The sequence below is a fragment of the Gobius niger genome (assembly GCF_951799975.1).
Source record: "Gobius niger genome assembly, chromosome: 20".
NCBI classification, from domain to species: domain Eukaryota; kingdom Metazoa; phylum Chordata; class Actinopteri; order Gobiiformes; family Gobiidae; genus Gobius; species Gobius niger.
Genome location: NC_136871.1, coordinates 1,049,681 through 1,077,298, shown reverse-complemented (window position 1 = coordinate 1,077,298; position 27,618 = coordinate 1,049,681). Strand labels below are relative to the sequence as shown.

Genomic DNA, 27,618 nt, shown 5'->3' with positions numbered 1-27,618 from the left:
GGTTGCTGTCGGTGACCACGGTAAAGTCTGCTCCATACAGGAAATCTTGAAACTTCTCCGTCACACTCCATTTAAGGGCGAGAAATTCCAATTTGTGGGCTGGGTAGCGACTCTCACTTTGAGAAAGTCCACGGCTGGCGTAGGCTATCACTCGCAAGCTGCCCTCTTGTTCCTGGTATAGTGCAGCCCCAAGCCCCGTCACGCTGGCATCCGTGTGGAGGATGTACGGACGAGAGGGGTCTGCAAACCCGAGCACTGGAGCAGTTGTTAGATTCTCAATCAATGTCTCAAAAGCACACTGGCAGGTGGAACTCCACCTTTCTCCAAACGGTTGGTTTGGACTGTAGAATGGCATTTTGCTGGCTTTTGTAGTCTTTGACTTGCGGGCAGGTGCATATCCCCGAGTCAGGTCGTTGAGTGGCTTGGCTATGACGGAGTAATGTTTGATGAATCGGCGGTAATATCCTGCAAAACCCAGGAAGGATCTCAGTTGCTTCAAGGTTGTTGGAACCGGCCAGGTTTTTATTGTTTCAATCTTTTCTGGGTCTGTCTGAACACCGCTCTCCGATACAATGTGGCCCAGGTAGCGAACAGATTTCTGGAAAAGTCGACACTTCTCAGGTGACAACTTCAGCCCGTATTCTCGTAGTCTGTTCAGGACTCTCAAAAGCCGACGCTCGTGCTCCTCCAAAGTGTCCGAAAATATGATCAAATCATCTAAGAACACCAGCACTCTCAGATGAAGATCACCCATGCAGCGTTCCATCAAGCGTTGGAATGTGCTCGGCGCATTGGTGACACCTTGAGGCATTCTGTTAAACTCCCAAAATCCGAGGGGAGTGACAAAGGCAGTCTTCGGCTTATCTTCTTCACACATCTCGATCTGATAATAACCAGACTTAAGGTCGAGGACTGAGAACCATTTGGACCCGGAAAGGGCTGAAAACGACTCTTCGAGGTTGGGTAACGGGTATGCATCCTTTATCGTTTGAAGGTTCAGCTTACGATAGTCGATGCACAATCTGACATCCCCGTTCTTCTTTCTAACGACCACGACAGGCGAAGCAAAAGGAGCTGACGACTCCCGTATCACACCGACCTCCAGAAGCTCCCGTAGATGGCGACGGACAGCCTCATAGTCCTGGGGATGGATTGGTCGGGCGCGCTGCTTGAATGGTGTACTGTCGTGAAGTGGGATGTTATGCTTGACCGCAGACGTGCATCCAAAATCCAGATCGTGCTGTGAGAATACATCCGAGATCTTTTCGAGTTTCTCCGTGACCCGCTTCTTCCACTCAGATGACAGCGGCGATTCCCCAAACATTAAATTCAGGTTGGATGGTTCCGGAACTGACGGCTGGGTCACATGATGTTCAGAGAGGATGCAGTGGTACGACTCCAGATCGGCGATGACACTGAAGGGTGGAATAAATGTGTCTTGCTCTGACTCATTTGTGATGACCACTGGCACCTTGTATGGAGGGAGAGCCGGAAGAGTTACAAGGCAACTGCTGACACACAAGCCACCGGGTAAGGCGGAAGCAGGATGTTGCATGAGGACGCTGGGGCTGTACGGTGGAGTGGAGACTTTCGCAGAGCCCTCGATCACAATCGTGTGGCCGGCCGGAACACACACTGGGGTCTTGCTGAGAAGTCTTACGGCTCCGATGTTGCCCTGGTCTTTCTGCTGGTGTGACAGCTGTAGAGTCTTCAGAACGGCTCTATACCCGTTGGCAGCGGGTTGGAATGTGGAGTGTTCGCCAAGATACTGTTCATAGAGTGGCTCTAAAGTGTTCATGCCGATGAGAACCGTTGCTAAAACAGCAGGGTGTGTATCTGGGACCACGAGAGCGAGTGTTGAAATGTCATAGCTTTCACCAACAAAGTCTTTGGAAAACTTCACAGATATGTTGACATAGCCGAGATAAGGGACGTTTTGACCAGCGGCACCCTCAACTTGCAATAGATCGTGAAGTGGCTGTATCGGTTGGGCATGCAAATGTTCATTATAAAAGGATACAGGTATGGTGGTTACCTGTGATCCAGTGTCGAGCAGGCAATGACAGGTATGACCTGAGATGCTAACTTCCGCGGTGCATCTCGATCCAATCAGCCCACAAGGCAGCTTTGTCGTTGGCCCGGGGCTGGTCGGCTGTAGGCCTGCACATTGGACAGCTCTCTTCCTCTTCTCTGCGGGACAGTGTGGGTCCGGCACAGCTCCTGTGTGTCCCACGACAGGAACTGAGTCTAGTTTAAATGTTCGTGAGAAGATGGATTTTGTTTCTGCCATGCCTGTTTTCTGTCATTGAACTGTTTGCGCTTTGTGTTCACAAGTGCTTGGTTGGGACTGTTCTCACATTGTGGTCTTATGTGTCCGTCTTCACCACAGCAAAAGCAAAATCCAGGCTTTGGGTGGGACGCAGTCGGAGCAGCTCGTTTGTTCTGGTACCTTGGGATTGGAGCACCGGACTGTTGTGACTGGGACTTGGCGGCAGTTAACTCAGCCAGTTGCCGTTGCATCTCAGCCACCTGTTTTGTGAGCGCGGACAGAGCAGCACCAAGTCCTCGTTCCTCTTCGACTGCAAACTGCGCTTGTGAAGAGACTTTTTGCTTTGATGTTCCCAGATGCTGTTTCATACGTTGCACTTTGCTAGCATCACGATCTTCCTCTGTTCTTAACAACAGCAGCAGTTCGGCAAACGAAGGAGGGTTGGCTTTTCGTTGTTTTAGCTGGAGCTCAGCAATGAGGGTGTTATCCCAGCATCCCCTGCAAAATTGGCTCAGCAGGTGCCGGTTTACATCACTGGGTTTAACTCCTCCCCGCTTTACCGCCAGGCCGAGGGTAACTTGCAGCCTCTGTAAATAAGCGGAAGCCTTCTCACCCGAGTCTTGCAGAGTGTCCATGAATTTGACATACAGCTCCTCTCCATCCTGTACTGTCCCATAAGCTGAGTCGAGGTGCTGGATGTAGGTTTCGGCAGGCAGGTCTGGACTGAGGTGTTTCACGACATCTGCAGCAGGCGGCAGCAGGCTGTCCAGGATTTGTCGCGACCTTTGGAATTCGGAAACAGCTGGGTCCTTGAGGATGACATCCACAGCGGAGCGCCACGTGTCGAAATCCACTTCATGTTGTGGACGGGGTGCTTTTCCAGAGAACATTCGCAATCTGTGAGATGAACGAACATTAATGTCATCACTTTTTACAATATGCTCCACAACATACCTCTGCACCTCTGGTGGATTCAAATCATTTGCAGACATGTGGACATTAGGTGCAGGCATTCGGGAAGGAGCAGTCATGGTTTGGATTGGTGGAGAAACCGCCATTTTGATTTTTGGTGGAGTGAGAGTGGCAGCCATTTTGACTTCTTGTGATGCACCCTGTTCCTCTGTAGAGCCTTCAGTTTTAGCAGGGCGCAACTCGCCAACTTCTTCAGTGATTTGGGCCATCAGTTGCTGTAATACTTCTGTGAAATCTTGACCCGATAATTTAGCCACTTTCTTTAAGTCTGCTAAGTAGGTCTTAGTCTTTGCGCAACCAACATTTTCCGCGTAAAGTTTAGATAAGCTTTTAACGCAATACTCGTTATCTTCAGTTTCAAAAGTATGTGGCAAAATTGGCCCCAATAATTCAAAAGGCGTACCAGTCTTAAATTCAACAACAAGCATATCATGGTATTCACTTGTGGGAGAATTTATTGGAAAAGATCGCTCTATCGCTCCATACTGAAGCAAGAAAAACTCCACCTCCTCAACGTCACATTTTGGATTACTACTCACGATCACCGCGTTTGGTATTTTAATCCCCAGCGATTCGAACACATCCATATTTGTCAACGCGTTGGTAAGACTGAACAAACGAAAAATTTGACCAAACAGTATTATTTACTACACCAAAACCTCCTGGCTAGCTCGCCACTTTTAGTCATGTAGCATGTACGATTAAATATACTGGTTCAATTGGGCTGGACCAGAAGCTAGATCCGCTCATGGAGGTGTAGGTGTAGAAACAACACACAGAGCCTTATTGCGTTTACGTGATAAGCCTTATTAAGTGGAAACCGGGTATTTACAAAATGTACATATTTACATTCCTGCAGGAGCACATAGACAAACTATGGTATAGAAGTACAATGTGTTTTCGTTACTTAGACAGCATGGTTATTTCAGCAAACAACAACCAGCATCAAACAAAACAAAACAAAAATAGGTCAGTCCAAAAACCCCAAAACGCGTCGCTCCCGCCTAACCGACACTACGTCCACAATAAGTTTGAATTCTTACTCCATTACAAAGAATGGCTTAGTGTCCATTGGGGTTATTTCCAAGTGTGAGTTAGTCCATACGCGTTAATAGTTCAGTTCATGTGGACGCGGAAGGCGGAGAAGGAAAAGGTGGGAGAGGACTGCGCCACAACGGCTCCTACCAGACCGCAGAAGAGGTTTGGGTTGTTTCTCCGGGCTCTAGGCTCAGCTCGCCATCACAAGTGGACTCGACAGGGCAACTGGTCTGTTCGGATAAACAGGACCAAATCAATAAACATCGTAAACATCGTAAACGAACGCTAGCTAGACTTTTTTTCTTCTTCCAGTGTACACACAACATGGGTCTCAAAACACCTACAAAGTGTGTTGCGCACACACATAAACATTACAGGTATCAAACATGACAGTTTCAAAACAAGGCAATGCGCTACATCAAAACAACACATTGATGCATCAACTCACCGATTTCCACTCAATAATCTGTCCCACAGCGAGAACCCCAGCATCTGCGGCGGCGGTTAGCGGACTTCTACAGGCGTGGAATGTACAACGAAGGTTTAGTTTTTTAAATCAACGAGAACTACAGCGAAGTAGAGCGAGTTTACGAACCTGTTGCAGCCGTCCTGTTGCTTCTCTCCCACCTTCTGCCGGAGAGAAGAAACAGGAAGCTTGTATAGGAGCCCTACTGTGATGTGATTGGCTACGGACATCTCGCGAGGGAAAAAGGTGCGCGCGGGTGTGGTCACGTGTTGCGGCCACGGTAGACTAGAAATTTCATATTTAATTTTATTCTAAAAAGGCACGATTTTATGTGGGTTACATCAACAATGTCACAACACCGCAGCGCTAGCTTACGGCTACTACCAAGCTTCAGCTGGGCTATAGTTCTGTCACATGGAGAGAAAAGTCGGCGACAGGAAGAAGCGGGACGTGTTTCAGTGGATTTAATAAGAAAAGGAGACGGGCGTCGATCAGTGTTAATTTTGACAACATATTTTAATGTAGTTTTAGTCTTTTGACGAAAATGTAATTCGATTTTAGTCTAGTTTTAGTCGACTAAATTTAAGACTAATTGAGTGGACTTTGCATTGATAATATTGATTCTAATCATATTTAATGTTGTTCCTCTGCTTCATGTTTCTGCTCCACATGAACAAAGCTCAGAGCTGATCCTTTAACAGAGAATTTACATGATCTGAGGCTCTTTCAGACGCTCAATACAAGTTTGGATGATTTTAGTCTCTCCAAAAAAATGACAAAAAAATTGGCCAAAAAATGACAAAAAAAGACACAAAAAAAGACAAAAAAAAGACAAAAAAACAAAAACAAAAAAATGACACAAAAATGACAAAAAAATGACAAAAAAATGACAAAAAAATGACAAAAAAATGACAAAAAAATGACAAAAAAAAAGAAAAAAATTACAAAAAAATGACTAAAAATGTGACAAAAAAAGAAAATTTCATCCCCATTTTTACTCTAGTTTTAGTCGACTAAAATTGCAAGTAAATTTAAGACTAGTTTAGTGGACTTTGCATTGATAATATTGATTCTAATCATGTTTAATGTTGTTCCTCTGCTTCATGTTTCTGCTCCACATGAACAAAGCTCAGAGCTGATCCTTTAAACATGATCTGAGGCTCTTTCAGACGCTCAATACAAGTTTGGATGATTTTAGTCTCTCCAAAAAAATGACAAAAAAATTGGCCAAAAAATGACAAAAAAAAAAAAAAAAAAAAAAAAAAAATTACAAAAATGTGACAAAAAATGACTAAAAAAAGACAAAAAATGACCAAAAAAAAGACACAAAAAAAAATGAAAAAAATGACTAAAAATTGACTAAAAATGTGACAAAAAAATGACAACAAAATGACAAAAAATGTGACAAAAAAAGAAAATTTCATCCCCAGTGTCTCCTTTAAGGTCAGCACGCACTACACGACTTTTCTCGTCGTAAACGGTTTTATATAGAATGGGGGGTCCACACTATACACGACTGAGAATCGTCAGAGCGACTCACGATTCTGACAAACAGCTGATGTTTTATAACACAGCGCGTCTGTCGTCTCTACGGCTTCAAAACTGACCCCAGATCAGCAAAGACAGGCCTGCGTTTGTGAGCGCGGGATAACGTGTGTGTCCCGATCGGTCAACGGTGTCAACAATGTCACAACACCGCAGCGCTAGCTTACGGCTACTACCAAGCTTCAGCTGGGCTATAGTTCTGTCACATGGAGAGAAAAGTCGGCGACAGGAAGAAGCGGGACGTGTTTCAGTGGATTTAATAAGAAAAGGAGACGGGCGTCGATCAGTGTTAATTTTGACAACATATTTTAATGTAGTTTTAGTCTTTTGACGAAAATGTAATTCGATTTTAGTCTAGTTTTAGTCGACTAAATTTAAGACTAATTGAGTGGACTTTGCATTGATAATATTGATTCTAATCATATTTAATGTTGTTCCTCTGCTTCATGTTTCTGCTCCACATGAACAAAGCTCAGAGCTGATCCTTTAACAGAGAATTTACATGATCTGAGGCTCTTTCAGACGCTCAATACAAGTTTGGATGATTTTAGTCTCTCCAAAAAAATGACAAAAAAATTGGCCAAAAAATGACAAAAAAAGACACAAAAAAAGACAAAAAAAAGACAAAAAAACAAAAACAAAAAAATGACACAAAAATGACAAAAAAATGACAAAAAAATGACAAAAAAATGACAAAAAAATGACAAAAAAATGACAAAAAAAAAGAAAAAAATTACAAAAAAATGACTAAAAATGTGACAAAAAAAGAAAATTTCATCCCCATTTTTACTCTAGTTTTAGTCGACTAAAATTGCAAGTAAATTTGAGACTAATTGAGTGGACTTTGCATTGATAATATTGATTCTAATCATGTTTAATGTTGTTCCTCTGCTTCATGTTTCTGCTCCACATGAACAAAGCTCAGAGCTGATCCTTTAAACATGATCTGAGGCTCTTTCAGACGCTCAATACAAGTTTGGATGATTTTAGTCTCTCCAAAAAAATGACAAAAAAATTGGCCAAAAAATGACAAAAAAAAAAAAAAAAAAAAAAAAAAAATTACAAAAATGTGACAAAAAATGACTAAAAAAAGACAAAAAATGACCAAAAAAAAGACACAAAAAAAAATGAAAAAAATGACTAAAAATTGACTAAAAATGTGACAAAAAAATGACAACAAAATGACAAAAAATGTGACAAAAAAAGAAAATTTCATCCCCAGTGTCTCCTTTAAGGTCAGCACGCACTACACGACTTTTCTCGTCGTAAACGGTTTTATATAGAATGGGGGGTCCACACTATACACGACTGAGAATCGTCAGAGCGACTCACGATTCTGACAAACAGCCGATGTTTTATAACACAGCGCGTCTGTCGTCTCTACGGCTTCAAAACTGACCCCAGATCAGCAAAGACAGGCCTGCGTTTGTGAGCGCGGGATAACGTGTGTGTCCCGATCGGTCAACGGTGTCAACAATGTCACAACACCGCAGCGCTAGCTTACGGCTACTACCAAGCTTCAGCTGGGCTATAGTTCTGTCACATGGAGAGAAAAGTCGGCGACAGGAAGAAGCGGGACGTGTTTCAGTGGATTTAATAAGAAAAGGAGACGGGCGTCGACCAGTGTTAATTTTGACAACATATTTTAATGTAGTTTTAGTCTTTTGACGAAAATGTAATTCGATTTTAGTCTAGTTTTAGTCGACTAAATTTAAGACTAATTGAGTGGACTTTGCATTGATAATATTGATTCTAATCATGTTTAATGTTGTTCCTCTGCTTCATGTTTCTGCTCCACATGAACAAAGCTCAGAGCTGATCCTTTAACAGAGAATTTACATGATCTGAGGCTCTTTCAGACGCTCAATACAAGTTTGGATGATTTTAGTCTCTCCAAAAAAATGACAAAAAAATTGGCCAAAAAATGACCAAAAAAAAAAAATTAAAAAAGAAAAAAAGAAACAAAAATTACAAAAATGTGACAGAAAATGACTAAAAAAAGACAAAACATGACCAAAAAAAAGACAAAAAAAAAATGACACAAAAATGACACAAAAATGACACAAAAATGACACAAAAATGACACAAAAATGACACAAAAATGACTAAAAAATGACAAAAAAAATGAAAAAAATGACTAAAAAAATGACTAAAAATGTGACAAAAAAATGACAAAAAAATGACAAAAAAATGACGAAAAAATGACAAAAAAACGACAAAAAATGACCAAAAAAAAGAAAAGAATGACTAAAAAATGACTAAATATGTGACAAAAAAAGAAAATTTCATCCCCATTTTTACTCTAGTTTTAGTCGACTAAAATTGCAAGTAAATTTAAGACTAATTGAGTGGACTTTGCATTGATAATATTGATTCTAATCATGTTTAATGTTGTTCCTCTGCTTCATGTTTCTGCTCCACATGAACAAAGCTCAGAGCTGATCCTTTAAACATGATCTGAGGCTCTTTCAGACGCTCAATACAAGTGTGGATGATTTTAGTCTCTCCTTTTCATTTTTATTTAGTCTCATTTTAGTCGACTCAAATATCTGGACATTTTAGTCACAGTTTTAGTCTCATGAGAAACTTTTAATTTAGTTTTAGTCCAATTTTAGTCACAAAAATATCACTTTGACTAATATTTTAGTCGACGAAATTAACACTGGCGTCAACCTCAGGACGGAGGAGAAAGCGGGGAGGCTAGCCGCCGTTAGCGGGGAGGCTAGCCGCCGTTAGCCGCCTTTCGCAGCGAGGTGAAGCTAAACAGTTCGTCTCCAAACTCAGTAAGAGCCGCTAAACTCTGCTCGTGGTTGAAATGTAGCTGGAAAAGGTGTTTGTGGTGAACTTTTGGTGATATAAAGTTGTGCTGTTTCGTGTGTGGGGCTGTGGCCGTGAAATGAGTCGTTTGTGCCGCTGGTTTAACAGAGAAGTGAAAAAAGGAGGCGCGGCAGTGTTTTCCTGTCTTTATATCTCTCTGTCATTCACGTTTGTGTCGGTAAAATCACCCACGTTTCTCCCCCCACACGACACGACCCGACTCTGTGTGACGCCTTCGACGAGACGCGACTCAATTAGACTCGGCACGACTGAGAATCAGAGCGAAATCGGGCATAAAAGTCGTGTAGTGTGAGCCGACCTTAAGGAAACTAAAGGAGGAGATGGCGGGGGCTAATACTTATTACTAATACTTACCATATTTCCATCACCAGGATCATGTATCAGGTCAAACTAAATCTTGCGTCTCCTTCAGGCGTCCATAATGACCGGCACAGCCATCAGTTTAGGCGTGGATGGGAACAAGCCTCCCCCGGAGCCCATCCTGAGCCACAGCAGGATGAGCCCTCTGAGGAGGAACTCCCTGCTGCACCCGGGGGCTCTCCTGCACCTGCACGACGAGGCCCACCTGCTCGAGGAGGCGCAGCTGCACCACGGCAAGTCCAGAGTCTACAGTGAAGGGTTTTTCAGACTGCCAATAATGACTGACAGGAGATACATTTTAGATACATCTGTTCAGGTCAAATGCCTGGTGTTTTTAAGATCTGGTGAGAATATGTAAACGCAAAGGCCAAGCTTGACATGGTGGCGCAGTGGTTAGCGCTCATGCTTCACTGCAGGAAGGTCCGGGGTTCGATCCCCAGTGTGGTGCTTAGAGAAACTCGGTAACTCAAGCTTGTAAAGTGCAATACAAGTGTAAGTGTCATTCTTAAAGGAATAGTTCAGTTTTTCCACACTGAGATATGTTCTTACCTGAGCTTAGACGAGTTGATGCGTCACGTAAAAAGACCAAAAATATTGTTTTGTATTTGGCCCCTCCCAATGTATTCCTATGGCTCCAAACGGGGGTGATGTTACTCTACCACGCTCTTCCATGGGCACAAAGACCAGACAGGTATGTATCTACTCGTCTAAGCTCAGGTAAGAACATATCACCGTATGGAAAAACAGTGAACTATTCCTTTAAACAGTGCTTTAGACAGTGCAGGGGCATTATCTCCATGCAAACAAGCGTCCCCTTGGCCTTGACCTCCAAGAATGTCATAGAAAAACTAGAAGAAAGTGTAACTTGGACCGGCTGCGGGGGTAAGGCTTGGGAGCTTCCTTATGTGTAAAGGGGGTGGTGGGGGTGATGTTAAAGGAACAGGCCAGCGTTTTTCCACACTGAGATATGTTCTTACCTGAGCTGTGACGAGTTCTTTAGGACCTGTCTGATCTTCAGTCACGTAAACACAGCGCAGACGGCGTTAGCATTTAGCCTCTCCCTCTCTCCTCTATAGCTCCAAAACAGGTCAAGATAGAAGCTACCAAGCTCTTCCACGTTTTCCCTATTTAAATATGGTTACGTGAAGTGTTCCACTACAAAGTATAATTACACACAATTAAACAATGTGGATTTTCTAAGCGGATAAAAGGGGGGACTATATTGTAAAGCGTAATAATACCAGGAGTAGTTTGGCATCCGCACAGTAAAGTGAAGATTACTGCGCGGATTTCGAACTACTCCTGGTATTATTACGCCTTATAATATAGTTCCCCCTAGTGGAGATAGAGGAGAGAGGGAGAGGCTAAATGCTAACGCCGTCTGCGCTGTGTTTATGTGACTGAAGGCACGGGGGAAGATCAGACAGGTCCTAAAGAACTCGTCACAGCTCAGGTAAGAACATATCTCAGTGAGGAAAAACGGTGGCCTGTTCCTTTAAGGAGGGTCACAGTGGGGTGGGAGACGACCTAAGGGGGATGTGGATGGGAAGTTTGTGTCCACACCTGTACATGAGAGACGCGTTAAACATTCAGCCCCTGTGATTCTCTCCTGTGTGTTTTCTCCAGTGAACACAAACCCTGTATCATGTTTGATTTAAATGAACGTCTCCTCCTGCAGATGGCCTTCTGTCCGACCCCCTGTTCCTGCAGGACGGGCTGATGCACCAGGGGCCGCTCCTGCGCCAGGAGGCCCAGTCTCCGCTGCACTTCCAGGACCCCAAAGCCAAGGCCTCGCTGCGGACCTGGGAGTCTCGGAGGATCAAAGAGGAGATGCAGGGGATCGTCTCCCCCACACCGCTGGAGCTGCACAAGGTCAGGCACGCCACACTGGGAACATGGACTTTGTTTTTGTGGGTGTTTTTTTTATCTGTAAAGCACTTTGTGTTACATTTTATATGAAAAGCGCTTTGTAAATGAAGTTTGATTTGCTCAAAGGTCAGTTTGGACCAAAACTAACAGTATTTATTATACGGCTCTTCACAACATAAGCAGAAGCTCCGTTGATTTGAATGGGATTTCCCAACGTTCTCCCGCTCATTATTTTCTGATAAAGGACCTCTGAGAAAAATAACTCCGCTGCCAACGGCACCGGAGTTGGTGCTTTCATATCACTCCACACGTACGTAGCAGCGACACTATCTGTCCCGTCACTGAGAGAGAAGTCGGGGAATCGTGAGTCTGACTTTCAACTTACCCAGAGATTCACCACCTCCTCCAACTGCGCCTTCAGCTAAGTTGCTAGGCTAGCTGCTAGCCTTGCTGCTTCTAGCCTAGCCAAACGTTGCCGAGCAACGCGCAAACTTTTGGGAACTATTTGTCGCGGAAGTCATTAAATAAACCTTTCGACTTCATAAAAGTGTACGACGTTTATCTTGTGTGTGTTCAGTTGGCAAATGGCCGAATAATAAGCGGGAAAATGTATAGAACGCCTTCAGTCACCTTCAGGGTTCGCCCTGTCGGTGCTTATTTTCCCGATAATGACCAGCGTTCTATACATTATCCCTTACTTAATGTATGTGCTTTATCAACAAAAATAATTAGGTTTAGGGCCTTTAAAGCAGTACTAAGTAACTCTTGCCCCTACAGGCCATAAACGCAACTGCAGGTGTCGTAGCAGTAGCGTTTTTTTTACTTATTAATTGTCTTGGAGAGTAAATACTACGCTGACAGGAAAGACAAAGGGAGAGAGGGATATTGTTCATCCAATTATACAATGGAGATCATTTTTTTCACTCAAGCTTGGCTATAAATACTGTTTAAAGTGACGTTAGCCCGCAGTTAGCTTTGCCCGTTTGCCAAGTTGCAAACATGGTTTTCTGGCCAGAGACACCAGGGGGCGATGAAAGACCCTCCAATCCTCCCATAAACACGTTACTTAGTGCTGCTTTAATGTAAGTTGACACACCAAACATGGAAATCAGATACTGCCACCTTGGATCATATCCGGCATCTGAAATGTATAAAAACATAAGAGACAAATTGTCTGTGGAGCATATACTTGATCAAATCTAAAAACAAAACAAAAAACAATTAATGTTGCCATAAGTATATATATTTTTTGGATGGATGGATGGAGAGTTAATCACATAAGTATATGTTCTGTGAAGGAATTAGGAGAAGCGTTTCCTCAGGCTTTTTGGGCTGGCTGCTCGTGCTTTGGTAAACTGCCAGACTGCCTGTGATCCAGCGCTGTTTAATGTTCCCTGTCTAACGTATATAATGTCTTTATATAGGCCTGCTATTGTTGAGCGTTACATAACAGAAACAGAAATCCCCTGTGCGTGAGTGAAGCAGAGGCTCCTCCCCCCACACCACCTTATGTTAAACTTCATGAACTCAAACTGGAATTCAGACAAAAAAAAACATACTCAACAAGTATAGTAGTGTTATCTAGCAAAAAAAAGAACTCATCACTATGTTTATCTGCTATATTTTGAGTCACAGAAAGAATATTCTAGATTAAAGTCCCAAACTGTGGAAAAGCTCTCTGGGTTTGTTTGTCCCTCTTGTGTCTGAACTCTCATATTCTTACTATTTTTTCTATTTTGATTCGATTGACGATTTTGACTGTTTTATTTGAGTTGAGGACGTTTCGCTTCTTTCTGCAGAAGCTTCTTCTTGGCCATTGTGGTCAGAAAATGTGGAAAGTCAATAGACACAGACGCATCTCGTCACAGAAGGGGGCGTGGCTTCACCGAGGGGGAAAATAGAATCTTTAGAGAAACACAATTTTCCCTCTTTTTAGCCATTTTCTGGTGGAATATGAACTTATTTATCACACATAGATAGAATCAAGTGTAAATCGGGCCCATATGGATATTTTCTCACAGCAGATTGTTCAGTAAAAGTGAAAAAATGGCAATCGTAGCGAGCGCTAGCTAACCGTAAACATTAGGCTGATGCTAACATGTAGCATCAGGTTAGCATTCTCCGTTATTCATGTATTTATGGGCTGTTGAACCACTTTGCTCCTCCCCATGTCTTTGTATCTTTATTTAGTAGAAACTATATTCATAATTCAGCGTTTGTTAAAGTAGTTTTTGAATAATTAGAGAAAGTTTAGATTTTTCTCCAAATTGTTTAACTGTTTTCAAACATGACCATATATGGGCCATTCCAGAGATGCCGTCTGTATCTATCCAAGGATGTCAGGCCACCGTTTTTCCACACTGAGATATGTTCTTGCCTGAGGTTAGACGAGTTGATGTGTGCCTGTCTGTTTTAGCATTTAGCTCCTCCTCTCCTCTATGGGGCCAAAACGGGGGTGAGGTTAGAAACGACCACGCTCTTCCACATTTTCCCTATTTAAAACAGCGCTTATGCCCCTAGAGGCCATAAGCGCCACTGCAGGTGTCGTAGCATGTTGCGTTTTTTTGCTCATTAATTGTCCGTGAGAGTAAATACTACGCTGACAGGAAAGACAAAGGGACAGAGGGATATTGTTCATCCAGTTACACAATGGAGGAAATTTTTTTCAATCAAGCTTGGCTGATCGTACTGTTTAAGTGGCGCTAGCCCACAGTTAGCTTTGCCCGATAGCCTGTTGGAATCACAAAGAAGAAGCTGCATTTGTTTTGGTATTGTCATGTTGTGTCTTTGTTTTGGGTAGAAGTTGAAAAAATGTGTTTAAGGATTGGTTTGTTTGTTTGCTTGATGTGGTTTCTGTTACATTAGGAGAATTCATTGACTGTCATGATTTAGTTAATTGAATTATTGTACTCGGTAAAAGGTTTATATTTAAGGCCAAAAATAGATATTCACTTATTACTTTCTTTAAAACATTTATTCAGAATTTCTTAACTTTAGAAAAGTCTATGGTTGAAACAGATAATGACGACAAACAACACAAAAGTAGATGGGATGGTCTCAAATGCTTATTTTGATTAGATTATATGAAATCTGTTGTTTTCCTAATTTGAGTGAACATATATATGAAAGCGTGTGTTGCTGAGCCCGACCTGGACATGATCTGGACTGGACCTGGTTTTAAGAACCCTATAGACCTGGTCTGGTGAAGGTAATGTCCTATATTTTTGGAAAAAAACAAAACAAAAAAAACAAAAAAATAGACAAAAAAGTACCTAAAATAAAATTAATTATCATTATTGTTTACACTCATATTTTTACAGTTATTTAAACATTTAATCACAATTAGGCTCAAAAGGTGTAGGCTGCTGACTGCAGTGATGTATAGGGGGTGGAGGAAGGAAGGGAGGGTTTTTGGGTTGGTGCACTACCTGTAAGTGTATCTTGTGCTTTTATGTTGAATTGAATGAATAATAATAGAAAAATAAGAAGTAGCTATTAGTGCGTATTGGGCCTCCGGGTCGGAGCAGCTGAAGCTGAAAGTGCGGTTATGTCATTCTGTCCTTTCTTTTCTCCCATAGGTGACGGTGATAAAGGACCCAGAGGGCGACGACTTTGGGTTCAGCGTGTCTGACGGGTTTTTAGAGAAGGGAGTTTACGTGAACATGATCCGAACGGACGGCCCGGCGGACAGAGCGGGGCTTAGACCTTACGACCGGATACTGCAGGTGAGGGGGCGGCTTCACAAGGGCCTCGATCACACAATCTCAGACACATGAGTCCAGTTAACACCAACAAGTGTTAAAGGAACAGGCCCCGGTCCATACTGAGATATGTTCTTACCTGAGCTGTGACGAGTTCTTTAGGACCTGTCTGATCTTCAGTCACGTAAACACAGCGCAGACGGCGTTAGCATTTAGCCTCTCCCTCTCTCCTCTATAGCTCCAAAACAGGTCAAGATAGAAGCTACCAAGCTCTTCCACGTTTCTGGCATCCGCACAGTAAAGTGAAGATTACTGCGCGGATTTCGAACTACTCCTGGTATTATTCCGCCTTACAATATAGTCCCCCCTTTTATCCGCTTAGAAAATCCACATTGTTTAATTGTGTGTAATTATACTTTGTAGTGGAACACTTCACGTAACCATATTTAAATAGGGAAAACGTGGAAGAGCTTGGTAGCTTCTATCTTGACCTGTTTTGGAGCTATAGAGGAGAGAGGGAGAGGCTAAATGCTAACGCCGTCTGCGCTGTGTTTACGTGACTGAAGATCAGACAGGTCCTAAAGAACTCGTCACAGCTCAGGTAAGAACATATCTCAGTGTGGAAAAACGCTGGCCTGTTCCTTTAACCCCTAAAGGAGCCGAGCACATTCTCTCCAGTTTGGCTTTACCCAAATCTAAAAACATCTTGAAAAAATGTGTCAAAATAGCCACAAAAACGTGATGTAAAGTGATGAAAAAAAGGATACGGAAAGCAAGGACACAAGTTGGTTTCGGGGCATTTTGAGCTATTCACAGACACATTATTATTCACATTTATGAAAGTGTAGTCTCCAAGTCTTCCAACAATGTGTAACACCTAGAAATCTGATCATATTTGGAGATGATGCAGCGATTTGAAGCTAACAACTCAAAAAAGCTCAAAGGGGAGAAAAAGGACTCTAAAGTTTTGGGCACTTCTCACCTCACTCTGCTGGTGGGAGTGACAATAGGGCCCCCTGTAAAGCTCCTCACTGTCGGCAATGAGATCGCTTTGTAGGTCTTAGCTTTCAAATGAACCAGGCTGTAAGCTCTCCAGTCAAGAAGCTTCTAGATTTGGATCATGCCGATATCTCAATGTTTATCTAGAACTATTTATTAATTGGTGCAAGACATGGCTAATCCTTATGTGTTTGTTAAGTGTGACGTCACGACTTCCGCTTCCGGGTCCTAGCATACCGGCTAATATGCGAGAAAACTCTTTAATACAACAATAAATATTTCTGAAACTTAGCGGGGAGTTACTGAACCTACTTATTTCTCAGACTCATTAGCCACAAATGCCGCACCTACAGCTTAAAAGGTATTATTTACTAAAGGCGGTACTTCCGGGGTTAGCGTAGCTGCTCCACCGTTAGCATTTATCTCTACAGGCAACACTTTAGAATAACTACACATTATTTAGCCTTTATAAATGATGAGTTAGCAGTTAATTAATCATGAAAAATGCATTAGTTAAGTGTGACTAACACTTAATAACTACTTAACAAAGGAATAAGTAAAGTATGAAAAACGATTCATTATGAGTTTGGCATTAAAGTTAGCAGTTAGGTAGTTATTAAGTGATGAAGTAGTAGTAGTAGTGTTAACTAATGAATTGTTCATGATGAATTAAGTGTTAACTCATCATTTCTAAAGGCTAAATAAGGTGTATTTATTATAAAGTGTTACCATATGACTTTTTAAGCAGTAGGTTCGGCATTTGTGGCTAATGAGTCTGAGAGATAAGTAGGTTCAGTCACTCCCTGTTGAGTTTCAGAAATATTGATTGTTGTATTAAAAGGGCTAGACGCAAGTTAGCCATTTTATACTCACTACTGCCACCTCAGGTCATATGTGTAACTGCAGCTTCTATATTAAAGCTCGTGCATGACGGCACTTCAGACCCGAAGTAACAACTTTCTGAGTGACAGGGCAGGATTTTAGAGGCAGTTGTGGTGAACAGGTCTGAGCTCATTCTACACATTAGGACTTTGTTGGCAAATCGAGGCAGCAACTTTGATGAAATCTTCAAATGTAAATTGATTTGTGCTAAAATAAAATGATGTAGCAGCTCCTTGTTTCCATCTTTAGATTATTGATTGGAATGAACTTCGTGTGATGGATTTTTTTTTGTTATTTGAAAAGTTCGTTCAGTTCGTTGTAAATCGGCAACATCAGGCCATAAAGGAAAACTGCAGTAGCTCCATCTGGTGGCCACAGTGACCGCATTTTAGTCGTATTTAGATTTATTACAGCTAAACGTTTTTTTAGAACATGCCATTTTAGTGAAATTCTATAATCATTGTAACAAAAACATACAAGGATATAAAACAAAAGTTATCCCTTTTTTTACACAGAACAAAATGAAACCGTTGGTGTTGTTTGCAAAGCGACCACAAGGTGGACCTACTGGACCACAAACGAGAGTTCCACATCCGAAAATAATGTGCAATTATAATATAATTTGCAAATAAGTCATGGTAAATAGAGGTATCTGATGTACAATGTATTATAAAACCTCAGGAAAGGGAGTAAAAAATGATAATTAGTCACACAAACTGTAGATATTTTGTAGAATTTATAAAGTGCTTTTTTTCCCCTCCCTACATACAGCTCCAAATCAACACTTTACAAGTATTTAGTGAAAAGCATTAGCTCTGTTTACTGTTCTAATATCCTCACCTGATACGCAAGTGTTCAGTGTATCTCACAGTGCATTTACATTTGTCGTCATTCAGAACAAACACATTTAGTCATTTTAATACATTTACAACTTTTGCCTGTTGTTGCCGATTTGCAACATACCTAAAACTATATCTGTACTATGTGCGACTTAAAAATGAACAATCTCCACTAAAATTAGCATCAGCTTGAAAGCAAAATCACCGATAATATATTTTTTTTATATCATTGGAAATACATTCAGGCGTTAAGGGGTTTGTATTGGGAAAACGGCGAGAGAGGAAGCACGGTGACCTCTGGAGATCACACTCAGCTCACCCGTCACTCCCTTGCATAGAGTCTGTGTATCAAGCTTCACCTCCACAGCAGTAAACTATTGCCTTCTTCTTCTTCTTCTTCTTCTTCTTCTTCTTCTTCTACTTCTACTTCTACTTCTTCTTCTTCTTCTTCTTCTTCTTCTTCTTCTACTTCTTCTTCTTCTTCTTCTTCTTCTACTTCTACTTCTTCTTCTTCTTCTTCTACTTCTACTTCTACTTCTACTTCTACTTCTTCTTCTTCTTCTTCTTCTTCTTCTTCTTCTTCTACTTCTACTTCTACTTCTTCTTCTTCTTCTTCTTCTTCTTCTTCTTCTTCTACTTCTACTTCTACTTCTACTTCTTCTTCTACTTCTACTTCTACTTCTACTTCTACTTCTACTTCTACTTCTTCTTCTTCTTCTTCTTCTTCTTCTACTTCTACTTCTACTTCTTCTTCTTCTTCTTCTACTTCTACTTCTTCTTCTACTTCTTCTTCTACTTCTACTTCTACTTCTACTTCTACTTCTTCTACTTCTACTTCTTCTACTTCTTCTACTTCTTCTACTTCTTCTACTTCTACTTCTTTTACTTCTACTTCTTTTACTTCTACTTCTTCTACTTCTACTTCTTCTACTTCTACTTCTTCTACTTCTTCTACTTCTACTTCTTCTACTTCTACTTCTACTTCTTCTACTTCTACTTCTACTTCTTCTACTTCTTCTACTTCTACTTCTTCTACTTCTTCTACTTCTACTTCTTCTACTTCTACTTCTTCTTCTACTTCTTCTACTTCTACTTCTTCTACTTCTACTTCTTCTTCTTCTACTTCTACTTCTACTTCTTCTTCTAAACTATTGCCTTCTTCTTCTTCTTCTTCTTCTAAACTATTGCCTGATTCTCGCCGCGACTTCTCGTCTCGCAGGTAAACCACGTGAGAACTCGTGACTTTGACTGCTGCCTGGCCGTCCCGCTCATCACCGAGGCCGGAGACAGGCTGGAGCTGGTCATCAGCAGAAACCCCATGAACTGTGAGGACAGAGAGGACAACAACAACACACTACAGCGCCCCCTAGATCTGTAACACTGCATCCACCAACACCACCGGCACATCTGCAATAATGGGACTTCGACACTACTGCATGCCCCTCCCGTCCAAACCTCTGTACGCCAACGCCAGGACCAAAACGCTGGGTGAGGTCAGGTTTTTTACCGTCGGGCAACATCTACTGTACTCGGCACTTTAAGGAACACATTGGAAGGTGCAGCATTTTCTATTTTCTTTTCCTCTTTGAGCTTTCTGCCTTTTATTTCGCTTCCTTCATCAAATACGGGTTTTCTTTCTCCTCCACTCAGGCCACTCTGAGCAACGCTTTGTTCTCTGGGGACGAGTTTCTCCACAGCCACACAGTGTCTCTCATTTCCTTACGATTGTTTTGTTTCTACTGAGAGTAAAATGGCAAAATATGAACAGCTTTGATCATTGTTAAAAAATAAAACTGAAAACATTTTTTTTCCCCATAATATCAATCAATCAAACTTTATTTATAAAGCACTTTTCATGCCAAAAGGTCTCACAAAGTGCTTTACAGATTACAACATTTAAAACAATAGGCCTGGCACAACCTCCCATATATATATTTTATATATTAGGATTAGGATACATGGATTAGTCAGTTAAAGGCTGAACTAAAAAGGTGGGTCTTGAGCTGCTCTTAAAAACATGAACGTTCTCCTCAGCCCTGAGCTCCTCCTCAGCCCTGAGCTCCTCCTCTGGTGGTTCCAGAGGCGAGGGCCGTAATATTGAGTCTTTTTGTTGACTTTAGGTAACTAGGTAACTTTTAATAACTAGGAGACCCCTGAGGAGGAGCGAAGGGGCCGTGAAGGTTCATAGGGTAAAAGCAGTTCTGAAAGATAAGAAGGACCAAGACCATTAAGACATTTAAAAAACATTAAAAGAACTTTAAAACCGATCCTGAAACACACGGGAGCCAATGCAGCGATTCTCAAACTGGTGTAATGTGTTTTTTTGGATATTTTGTTTGGTTTTTCAATAAACTAATCATCAGTAAAAAAAAAATGTAAAAACTCAAATTCCGCCGTTTTTTTTAGTTTCAAAGCTGAATAAATCAGGCTAGGAATTAGATATTAAAAAATCCCTCTGAAAAAACCTTCATAATCTTGTTGTGTCTCAGCCTGTAAAGTGTGGAGTCTGTGGGAGCTTCTATAAGGGCTCAGGCTCTGCCCGAGTGCGGCTTCTCTCATTCAGAGAAAACCAGCCCTGAAGTTTTGTAGCGAGTGCGCATGCTCGGCCCGTTCTTCCACTTTTCCGCTCCAGCGTCTCGTAGGAGGAAAAACACCATATTTGGGTGAAAGCGTCATCACGGGGCCCCTTAGCAGGACACGTGGATGTCAAATCTGTCAATATTTATGAATGAAAACCCGCGGGAAAGACGGCCTTTCTACTTCCGGGTCGCCCCCACCTCGCAGACAAAACATCATCAAATAAACATCATCATTTTTATATCTGACATGAAAACTAAGATGTAAAGGGAGGAAAACAGATACAAATCTACACTTCCACCACTGCGGGAAACATCAGTACTTTCACCTAAAGTGTCTCGCCTTGATAAAGCTTCAAGGTTTTATTTCAGGATCAGATAAACACAATTGTTTACATTGTAATACAGTGGGGGAAACATCAGTGAACCCTTTGGAGTTTCTCCTGTGAATGTTCACATTGTTTGGGTGGTGTCAGACACTGTTACTTATTCTTGTGATTGTCATAAAGATCAGACCACATTTTATGACAGAAATGCACCAAAGGGTTCACATACTTTTCCTCCCACTGCATGTACTGTATGCAGAGGTTACATTAACCGAAAATTCTCCCTCATTTACGGAATATTTTTTACTTTGACGGAAAATTTCAAAGGCCGTCCGTCATTTTGAAGGATTGAAAATCAAGGCGTGACGAAAATAAAGACGCAGCTCTGCTGTTTTTCATAGCGCGGGTCTCGCTCTCTCTCTCTGAAGTTTCACACCCCGTCTTGTCTTGGATGAGCTCTTACAAGTTGTATCACTGCCTCGCTCGCTAACTTTCCTAACAACAACACGGGGAAGAAAATAGGGCTGCAACTAACGATTATTTTGGTAATCGATTAATCGTCCGATTATTTTTACGATTAATCGATTAATCGCTTGGCTGTGAAAGGTGCATGGAAATTGTATTTTTTTCAATTTTTTTTATCACATAAAGCTAAAGTGGTGCCGCTTGAGGACACGTGGATGGAGTAAACTTAAAGTAAACATTTGTCGGAGGCTCTTTGTGCTAATTCTGCTTTGATTGGACGAGACAAAGACAGATATTTATGAAATTTACGATGTACAAAACGCTGCAGACCCTCACTTTAAAAAACAAAGTAGGTTTTCATCCAAAATACATAATTGTCATGTCTTTTTAGCTCAAATTTAGTCTGTGTTCACTAGAAAACGATTAATCGATTACTGGAATAGTTGACAACTATTTTAGTAATCGATTAGTTGTCGATTAATCGATTAGTTGTTTCAGCCCTAGAAGAAAACCACGATGCAAACGCAGTTAAAGGCTAATAATATCCTTCCCATATGAAGCCGCTCTTCTCGTAAGTCTCAGGACGAGCTCGTCTATTTCTCTCTCTCTCCCTCTCTTTCCCTCCCCATGTGGTAGCGGCGGCGCGTAGTGCAGTGATGCCAACTGGTAAACATTGTCCCGCTCACCCACCGTTTCGTACATTCCGTTAAAATTGACAAATGCAAATAATAAGCTCCACTTTACATTTGTTCATGAAGGATAAAAATTGCTCATGACGGATTTTTTTCAACCCTGTCCTTCAAAATGAAGGAGAGAAATTATCCCGAGCGAAACCACTGACTGTTTGTATCACAGACTTGAAAGTCATTGCGTGAGCGGAATTATGTTGAAATTGATCTCTAACAATCTATAATGATGAACCCACTTAGACTCACATTGTAAACACATTGAGGTGAACTAATGCAAGAGCCACATGCTTTCCCGGGTCACTGGGTTTAAAACCGCACCGAGACGGTTTCCCGAGGTCACACAGCGACAAACCACTTTGATCATTTGATAATGGATGATGGATTTCACCGCCGTTTAATCGTGCGGCGCTGCTTGATTATAAACGCCGCCGGTGGAGCTTTCCCCGCATCGTACCCAGTGCAAAGTTTGTGACAATAATGAGTTATTTTCTTCAGAGGGCGTCCATTAGCGTCGCCGTAATCGCTTCTCTGATTAATTGGCTTGTTGCACAGAACGGCTACGCTAGTTCCTCTGACCTGAAGGTGTGAGCGCCAGTACTTCCTGTCTGAGTTCTTTTCCTGGAATAACAATCACATTGTCTACAGATGACGTTGTGGGCGGTGAGTTCCCGGTCGATGATCATTTTCTGTGTTCAAATCATGATGTAACGAGTTCAGAGGAGACGCCCGTGATCATAAAGGGTTGATAGTTTGTTTTGAAGCTAAAGGCTAACATGCTATAAAAGAATATACATAAAAAGGCACTATTTCAAATTGTGTAATGCATGAACCCCTTAACTCCCGCCTGAACCGAGCACATTTTCTCCAGTTTGGCTTTACCCCCAATCCAAAAGCTTCTGGAAAAAAGGGGAGACAATAGCGACAAAACTGAGACGAAAACAATGATGGAAATGTGACAAAAAAAGTGAGAAAACATTGACAAAAAAGGGACGAAAAATTGATGAAAAAGTGGCAAAAATGTCACAAGAAATTGACAAAAAATTGACGGAAAAAATGACCAAAAAATTACAAAAATATGACACAGATTTGACTAAATGTGACAAAAAAAAATTGCAAAAATGTGAAAAAAATTGACAAAAAAATGACAAAAAAGCAACAAAAATGAGGCGAACTTCCAACAGAAAAATGATGGAAAAAAAAATCTGACGTGAGGAAAAAAGATCCTCTCGGTTCAGGCGGGAGTTAAGAGGTTAAATTAGCCTTTAGCTTCTCTGATCCTCACAAACATAAACGTCTCGTCTATGGAAATATTTCTACCAGGAACTCACCGGTCTGAGCTCATCTTAATGGAAATGAATACAAACAGGAAGTACTAGCGCCCACAGCTTCAGCTCAGAGGAACTAGCGTAGCCACATTGTGCAACAAGCCGATTGCGCCGCCCTACCATTCTGCACAAACACAAAAATAAGCGTCTGCGTAAACCTATAGGCCGCAGAACCTCCCCTTTTCCAAACCCGCCGCGTCAGCACAAACGCAGAGTGATAATAGGCTTGTTGCACAATGTGGCTACGCTAGTTCCTCTGAGCTGAAGCTGTGGGCGCTAGTACTTCCTGTTTGTATTCATTTCCATTAAGATTAGCTCAGACCAGTGAGTTCCTGGTAGAAATATTTCCATAGAGACGTTTGTGTTTGTGAGGATCAGAGTTTGTCTTGAAGCTAAAGGCTAATTTAACCTCTTAACTCCCGCCTGAACCGAGAGGATCTTTTTCCTCACGTCATCACATTTTTTTTCCATCATTTTTGTCACTTTTTTTTTTTGTTTTAGTCAAATTTTTATCAAATTTTTGCCATTTTTTCGTCAATTTTGTGTCCCTTTTTTGTCAATTTTTTATCACATTTTTTGTAATTTTTTTGTCACATTTTTGTCACATTTTATCACATTTTTGTAATTTTTTGGTCATTATTTTGTCACATTTTTGTCATTTTTCGTCAATTTTTTGTCAATTTCTTGTGACATTTTTGCCACTTTTCCATCATTGTTTTCGTCGAGAAAACGTGCTCGGTTCAGGCGGGAGTTAAGCGGTTAATGCTTTACACAACTTGAAATAGTGGCTTTATATATATTTTTATAGCATGTTAGCCTTTAGCTTCAAGACAAACTCTCGATCCTTCATGATCACAGGCGTCTCCTCTGAACTTCATGATTTGAACAAACAGTAAATGATCATCTACCGGGAACTCACCGCCCACAACATAATCTTTAGAAAATATAATATAATATATATATTATTATTCCAGGAAAAGAAAACAGACAGGAAGTCCAGGCGCTCACACCTTCAGGTCAGAGGAACTAGCATAGCCACACCGCGCAACAAGCCAATTACGAGTGGATTAGCCGCTCCCTCCCGCCGTTCCCTCCCGCTGCTCGGAACATTCTGTCCAGGTGCGAGCGCGGCGGCGGGTTTTCCGGAGTCAAAGGCAGCACCAGGTGGGTTCATGTGGGAGGAACCTGGAGGAAAACTGTCTTTGTGCGTTAGAAAAGGAGCGGAACGGAGAGAACAATTGACTCCTGTGTCTCACGACCGAGTTACGTAATGCAGTGCAGCTGACGAGATGAACCCGCTGAGGAAATGCAGTTACTTTCTTTTGGGAGATAAAAGTAATGTGGTGTGTGATTTGATTATGTCGGGGCTTTGGCACGAGTACAAACGGTGGAAAGTAATACAGTAAAAAACACAAACATGTAATGGACGAGGGCATTCATTTACTTAATGAAAACAATGAATCCTTTATTCTCATGAGATCAGAAGTATCAGAATAATGAAGTCAGAAAACACCGGCGCCCACAGATGTGTTTTGATGAAAAAATATAACATTTCTTCACAAAACGCACATTATAGGGCTCTCACAATAGTTACTATATTTTTTTTAAATTTGTCCTTTATTTATCCAGGATAAAACTCATTGAGATTAAAACTCTCTTTTTCAAGTGTCCTGGCCGAGATGCAGGGAACAGGTTTACAAACAAGTTACTATTTTACACATAATCACAATAAACATTGCATAATTTAAAGTTTAAATCCAGATAATTCACTCAGATAAAACAGCTACATGTAAAAGACTTTGTTTCTAGATTTGTCAATAGTGATTTAAAAGTATGAAGTGATACAAGTTCTTTTAACTGAAACTCCTTCTGTAGCTCATGAGTGCGGAGCAGGAGGAGGTCCTGAGAGCAGGAGGAGGTCCTGAGAGCAGGAGGTCCTGAGAGCAGGAGGAGGTCCTGAGAGCAGGAGGAGGTCCTGAGAGCAGGAGGTCCTGAGAGCAGGAGGTCCTGAGAGCAGGAGGTCCTGAGAGCAGGAGGTCCTGAGAGCAGGAGGTCCTGAGAGCAGGAGGTCCTGAGAGCAGGAGGTCCTGAGAGCAGGAGGTCCTGAGAGCAGGAGGAGGTCCTGAGAGCAGGAGGAGGTCCTGAGAGCAGGAGGAGGTCCTGAGAGCAGGAGGAGGTCCTGAGAGCAGGAGGAGGTCCTGAGAGCAGGAGGAGGTCCTGAGAGCAGGAGGAGGTCCTGAGAGCAGGAGGAGGTCCTGAGAGCAGGAGGAGGTCCTGAGAGCAGGAGGAGGTCCTGAGAGCAGGAGGTCCTGAGAGCAGGAGGAGGTCCTGAGAGCAGGAGGTCCTGAGAGCAGGAGGTCCTGAGAGCAGGAGGTCCTGAGAGCAGGAGGAGGTCCTGAGAGCAGGAGGTCCTGAGAGCAGGAGGTCCTGAGAGCAGGAGGAGGTCCTGAGAGCAGGAGGAGGTCCTGAGAGCAGGAGGAGGTCCTGAGAGCAGGAGGTCCTGAGAGCAGGAGGTCCTGAGAGCAGGAGGAGGTCCTGAGAGCAGGAGGAGGTCCTGAGAGCAGGAGGAGGTCCTGAGAGCAGGAGGAGGTCCTGAGAGCAGGAGGAGGTCCTGTGAGCGCAGGCTGGAGCTGCTGCTGCAGATACAGAGGGACATTATACATTTATAAATCAGAAGACACCAATGTTTGAATCTACGGAATGACAGAGACGACCGGCCCCCCCGGCGTAAAGGCAGTGAAGAGTCACGACCTCATGTTTGTAATAAAGCTCCAGGAGACACAGTGTCCAAAGGCGTTCATAAATATAACGTCACAATCGTGCAAAACAGGCATAAAAGCAGCATCACAAGTTTCTTTCAGGCTTCAAATGATAAGCAAGACTTAATACGAAAGTAGAACTATATCGACTTATCGTTCAATAAACGACAGACGAACGCAGAGAAGGGAAGATGTTTTAGTTAGGGGGGGCTAAAGGACACAATGTACCCCTAAAACGCTTTTTCTGCGCATATTTCCTATTTATTAATATTGCTTGCTGTTCTTGCTGCAGCCCCCTCAGCACCCTGGGTTCCCACGGCCTTGGACGAACGATGCATTTCTAGGCAAATTTTTATACTTTTCAAAGTCTTTGAGAAAACTTTTCACATAGACTTTGAGAGTGGAGGCTTTCATGCAAGAGCTGATACTTTTGCTTTTGCTCAAGTTCATTTGTATTTCCCGCATCTGCCCATTTACTCAAAGCGCAGATACAGGTTTTAATGCTTTTGAAAATATGACTTATTCAGAATGTTTTTTTTATGTTTTTTATCAGCTGCTGACAGGAAGTGACAAAGATAGAGGTAAAGTCCCACAGAAAGTTTGACTCATTCGTTTCCCATTCACATAAATACAGACGGCATCTCTGGAATCGCCCATATATGGTCACGTTTGAAACAGTTAAGGGGAAAACAAAAAAACGTTCTCTAATTATTAAAAAACTACTTTAATAAACGCTGAATTATGAATATAGTTTCTACTAAATAAAGATACAAAGACATGAAGAGGAGAAAAGTGGATCATAAATACATAAATTACAGAGAATTGATGCTTCACGTTAGCATCATGCTATATGCTAACGTTAGCTAGCACTTGCTACAACTGCCGTTTTTTCACTTCTACAGAACAATCTGCTGTGAATAAACATCCATATGGACCTGATATAGACTTTATTTGTATGTGATAAATAAGTTCATATTCCACCAGAAAATTATTCTGTTTTCCCCTTACGCGATAACGTTACAAACGGCATCTCGTCATAGAAGGGGGCGTGGCATCGCCGACGGGGAAAACAGAATCTTTTGGGAAACACAGTTTTCCACTCTTTTTAGCCATTTTCTGGTGGAATATGAACTTATTTATCACATAAATAAAGTCTAAATCGGGCCCATATGGATATTTTCTCACAGCAGATTGTTTTGTAGAAGTGAAAAAACGGCAGTTTTGGGAAGCGCTAGCTAGGATTAGCACATTAGCATTCCCCATTATTCATGTATTTATGGGCTGTTGAACCACTTTGCTCCTCTCCATGTCTTTGTATCTTTATTTAGTAGAAACTATATTTATAATTCAGCGTTTGTTAAAGTAGTTTTTGAATAATTAGAGAAAGTTTAGATTTTTCTCCCCCTTAACTGTTTTCAAACATGACCATATATGGGCGATTCCAGAGATCTATTGACTTAACATGGTTGGCAACAGTGTTCATTTTCATCTAAAATATTTAGTCTTAATTTTAGTCAAAGTGATATTTTTGTGACTAAAATTGGACTAACACTAAATTAAAAGTTCCTCATGAGACTAAAACTGTGACTAAAATGTCCAGATATTTGAGTCGACTAAAATCAGACTAAATAAAAATGAAAAGGAGAGACTAAAATCATCCAAACTTGTATTGAGCGTCTGAAAGAGCCTCAGATCATGTT

General features: G+C 41.7%; 1 protein-coding gene across 1 annotated transcript in view; it reads left to right on the top strand.

Moving 5' to 3' along the window:
• The window catches only part of grip2b (glutamate receptor interacting protein 2b), a 411,537-nt gene extending 392,178 nt beyond the window's left edge, over positions 1-19,359 (top strand). The window contains exons 22-25 of the mRNA XM_079579372.1: positions 9,541-9,739; positions 11,167-11,360; positions 14,936-15,082; positions 18,998-19,359. Coding sequence (XP_079435498.1) covers positions 9,541-9,739; positions 11,167-11,360; positions 14,936-15,082; positions 18,998-19,156 — 699 coding nt within the window. The 3' untranslated portion in view covers positions 19,157-19,359. The remainder of the gene's footprint in view (positions 1-9,540; positions 9,740-11,166; positions 11,361-14,935; positions 15,083-18,997) is intronic.
• The last annotated feature ends 8,259 nt before the right edge of the window (positions 19,360-27,618 follow it).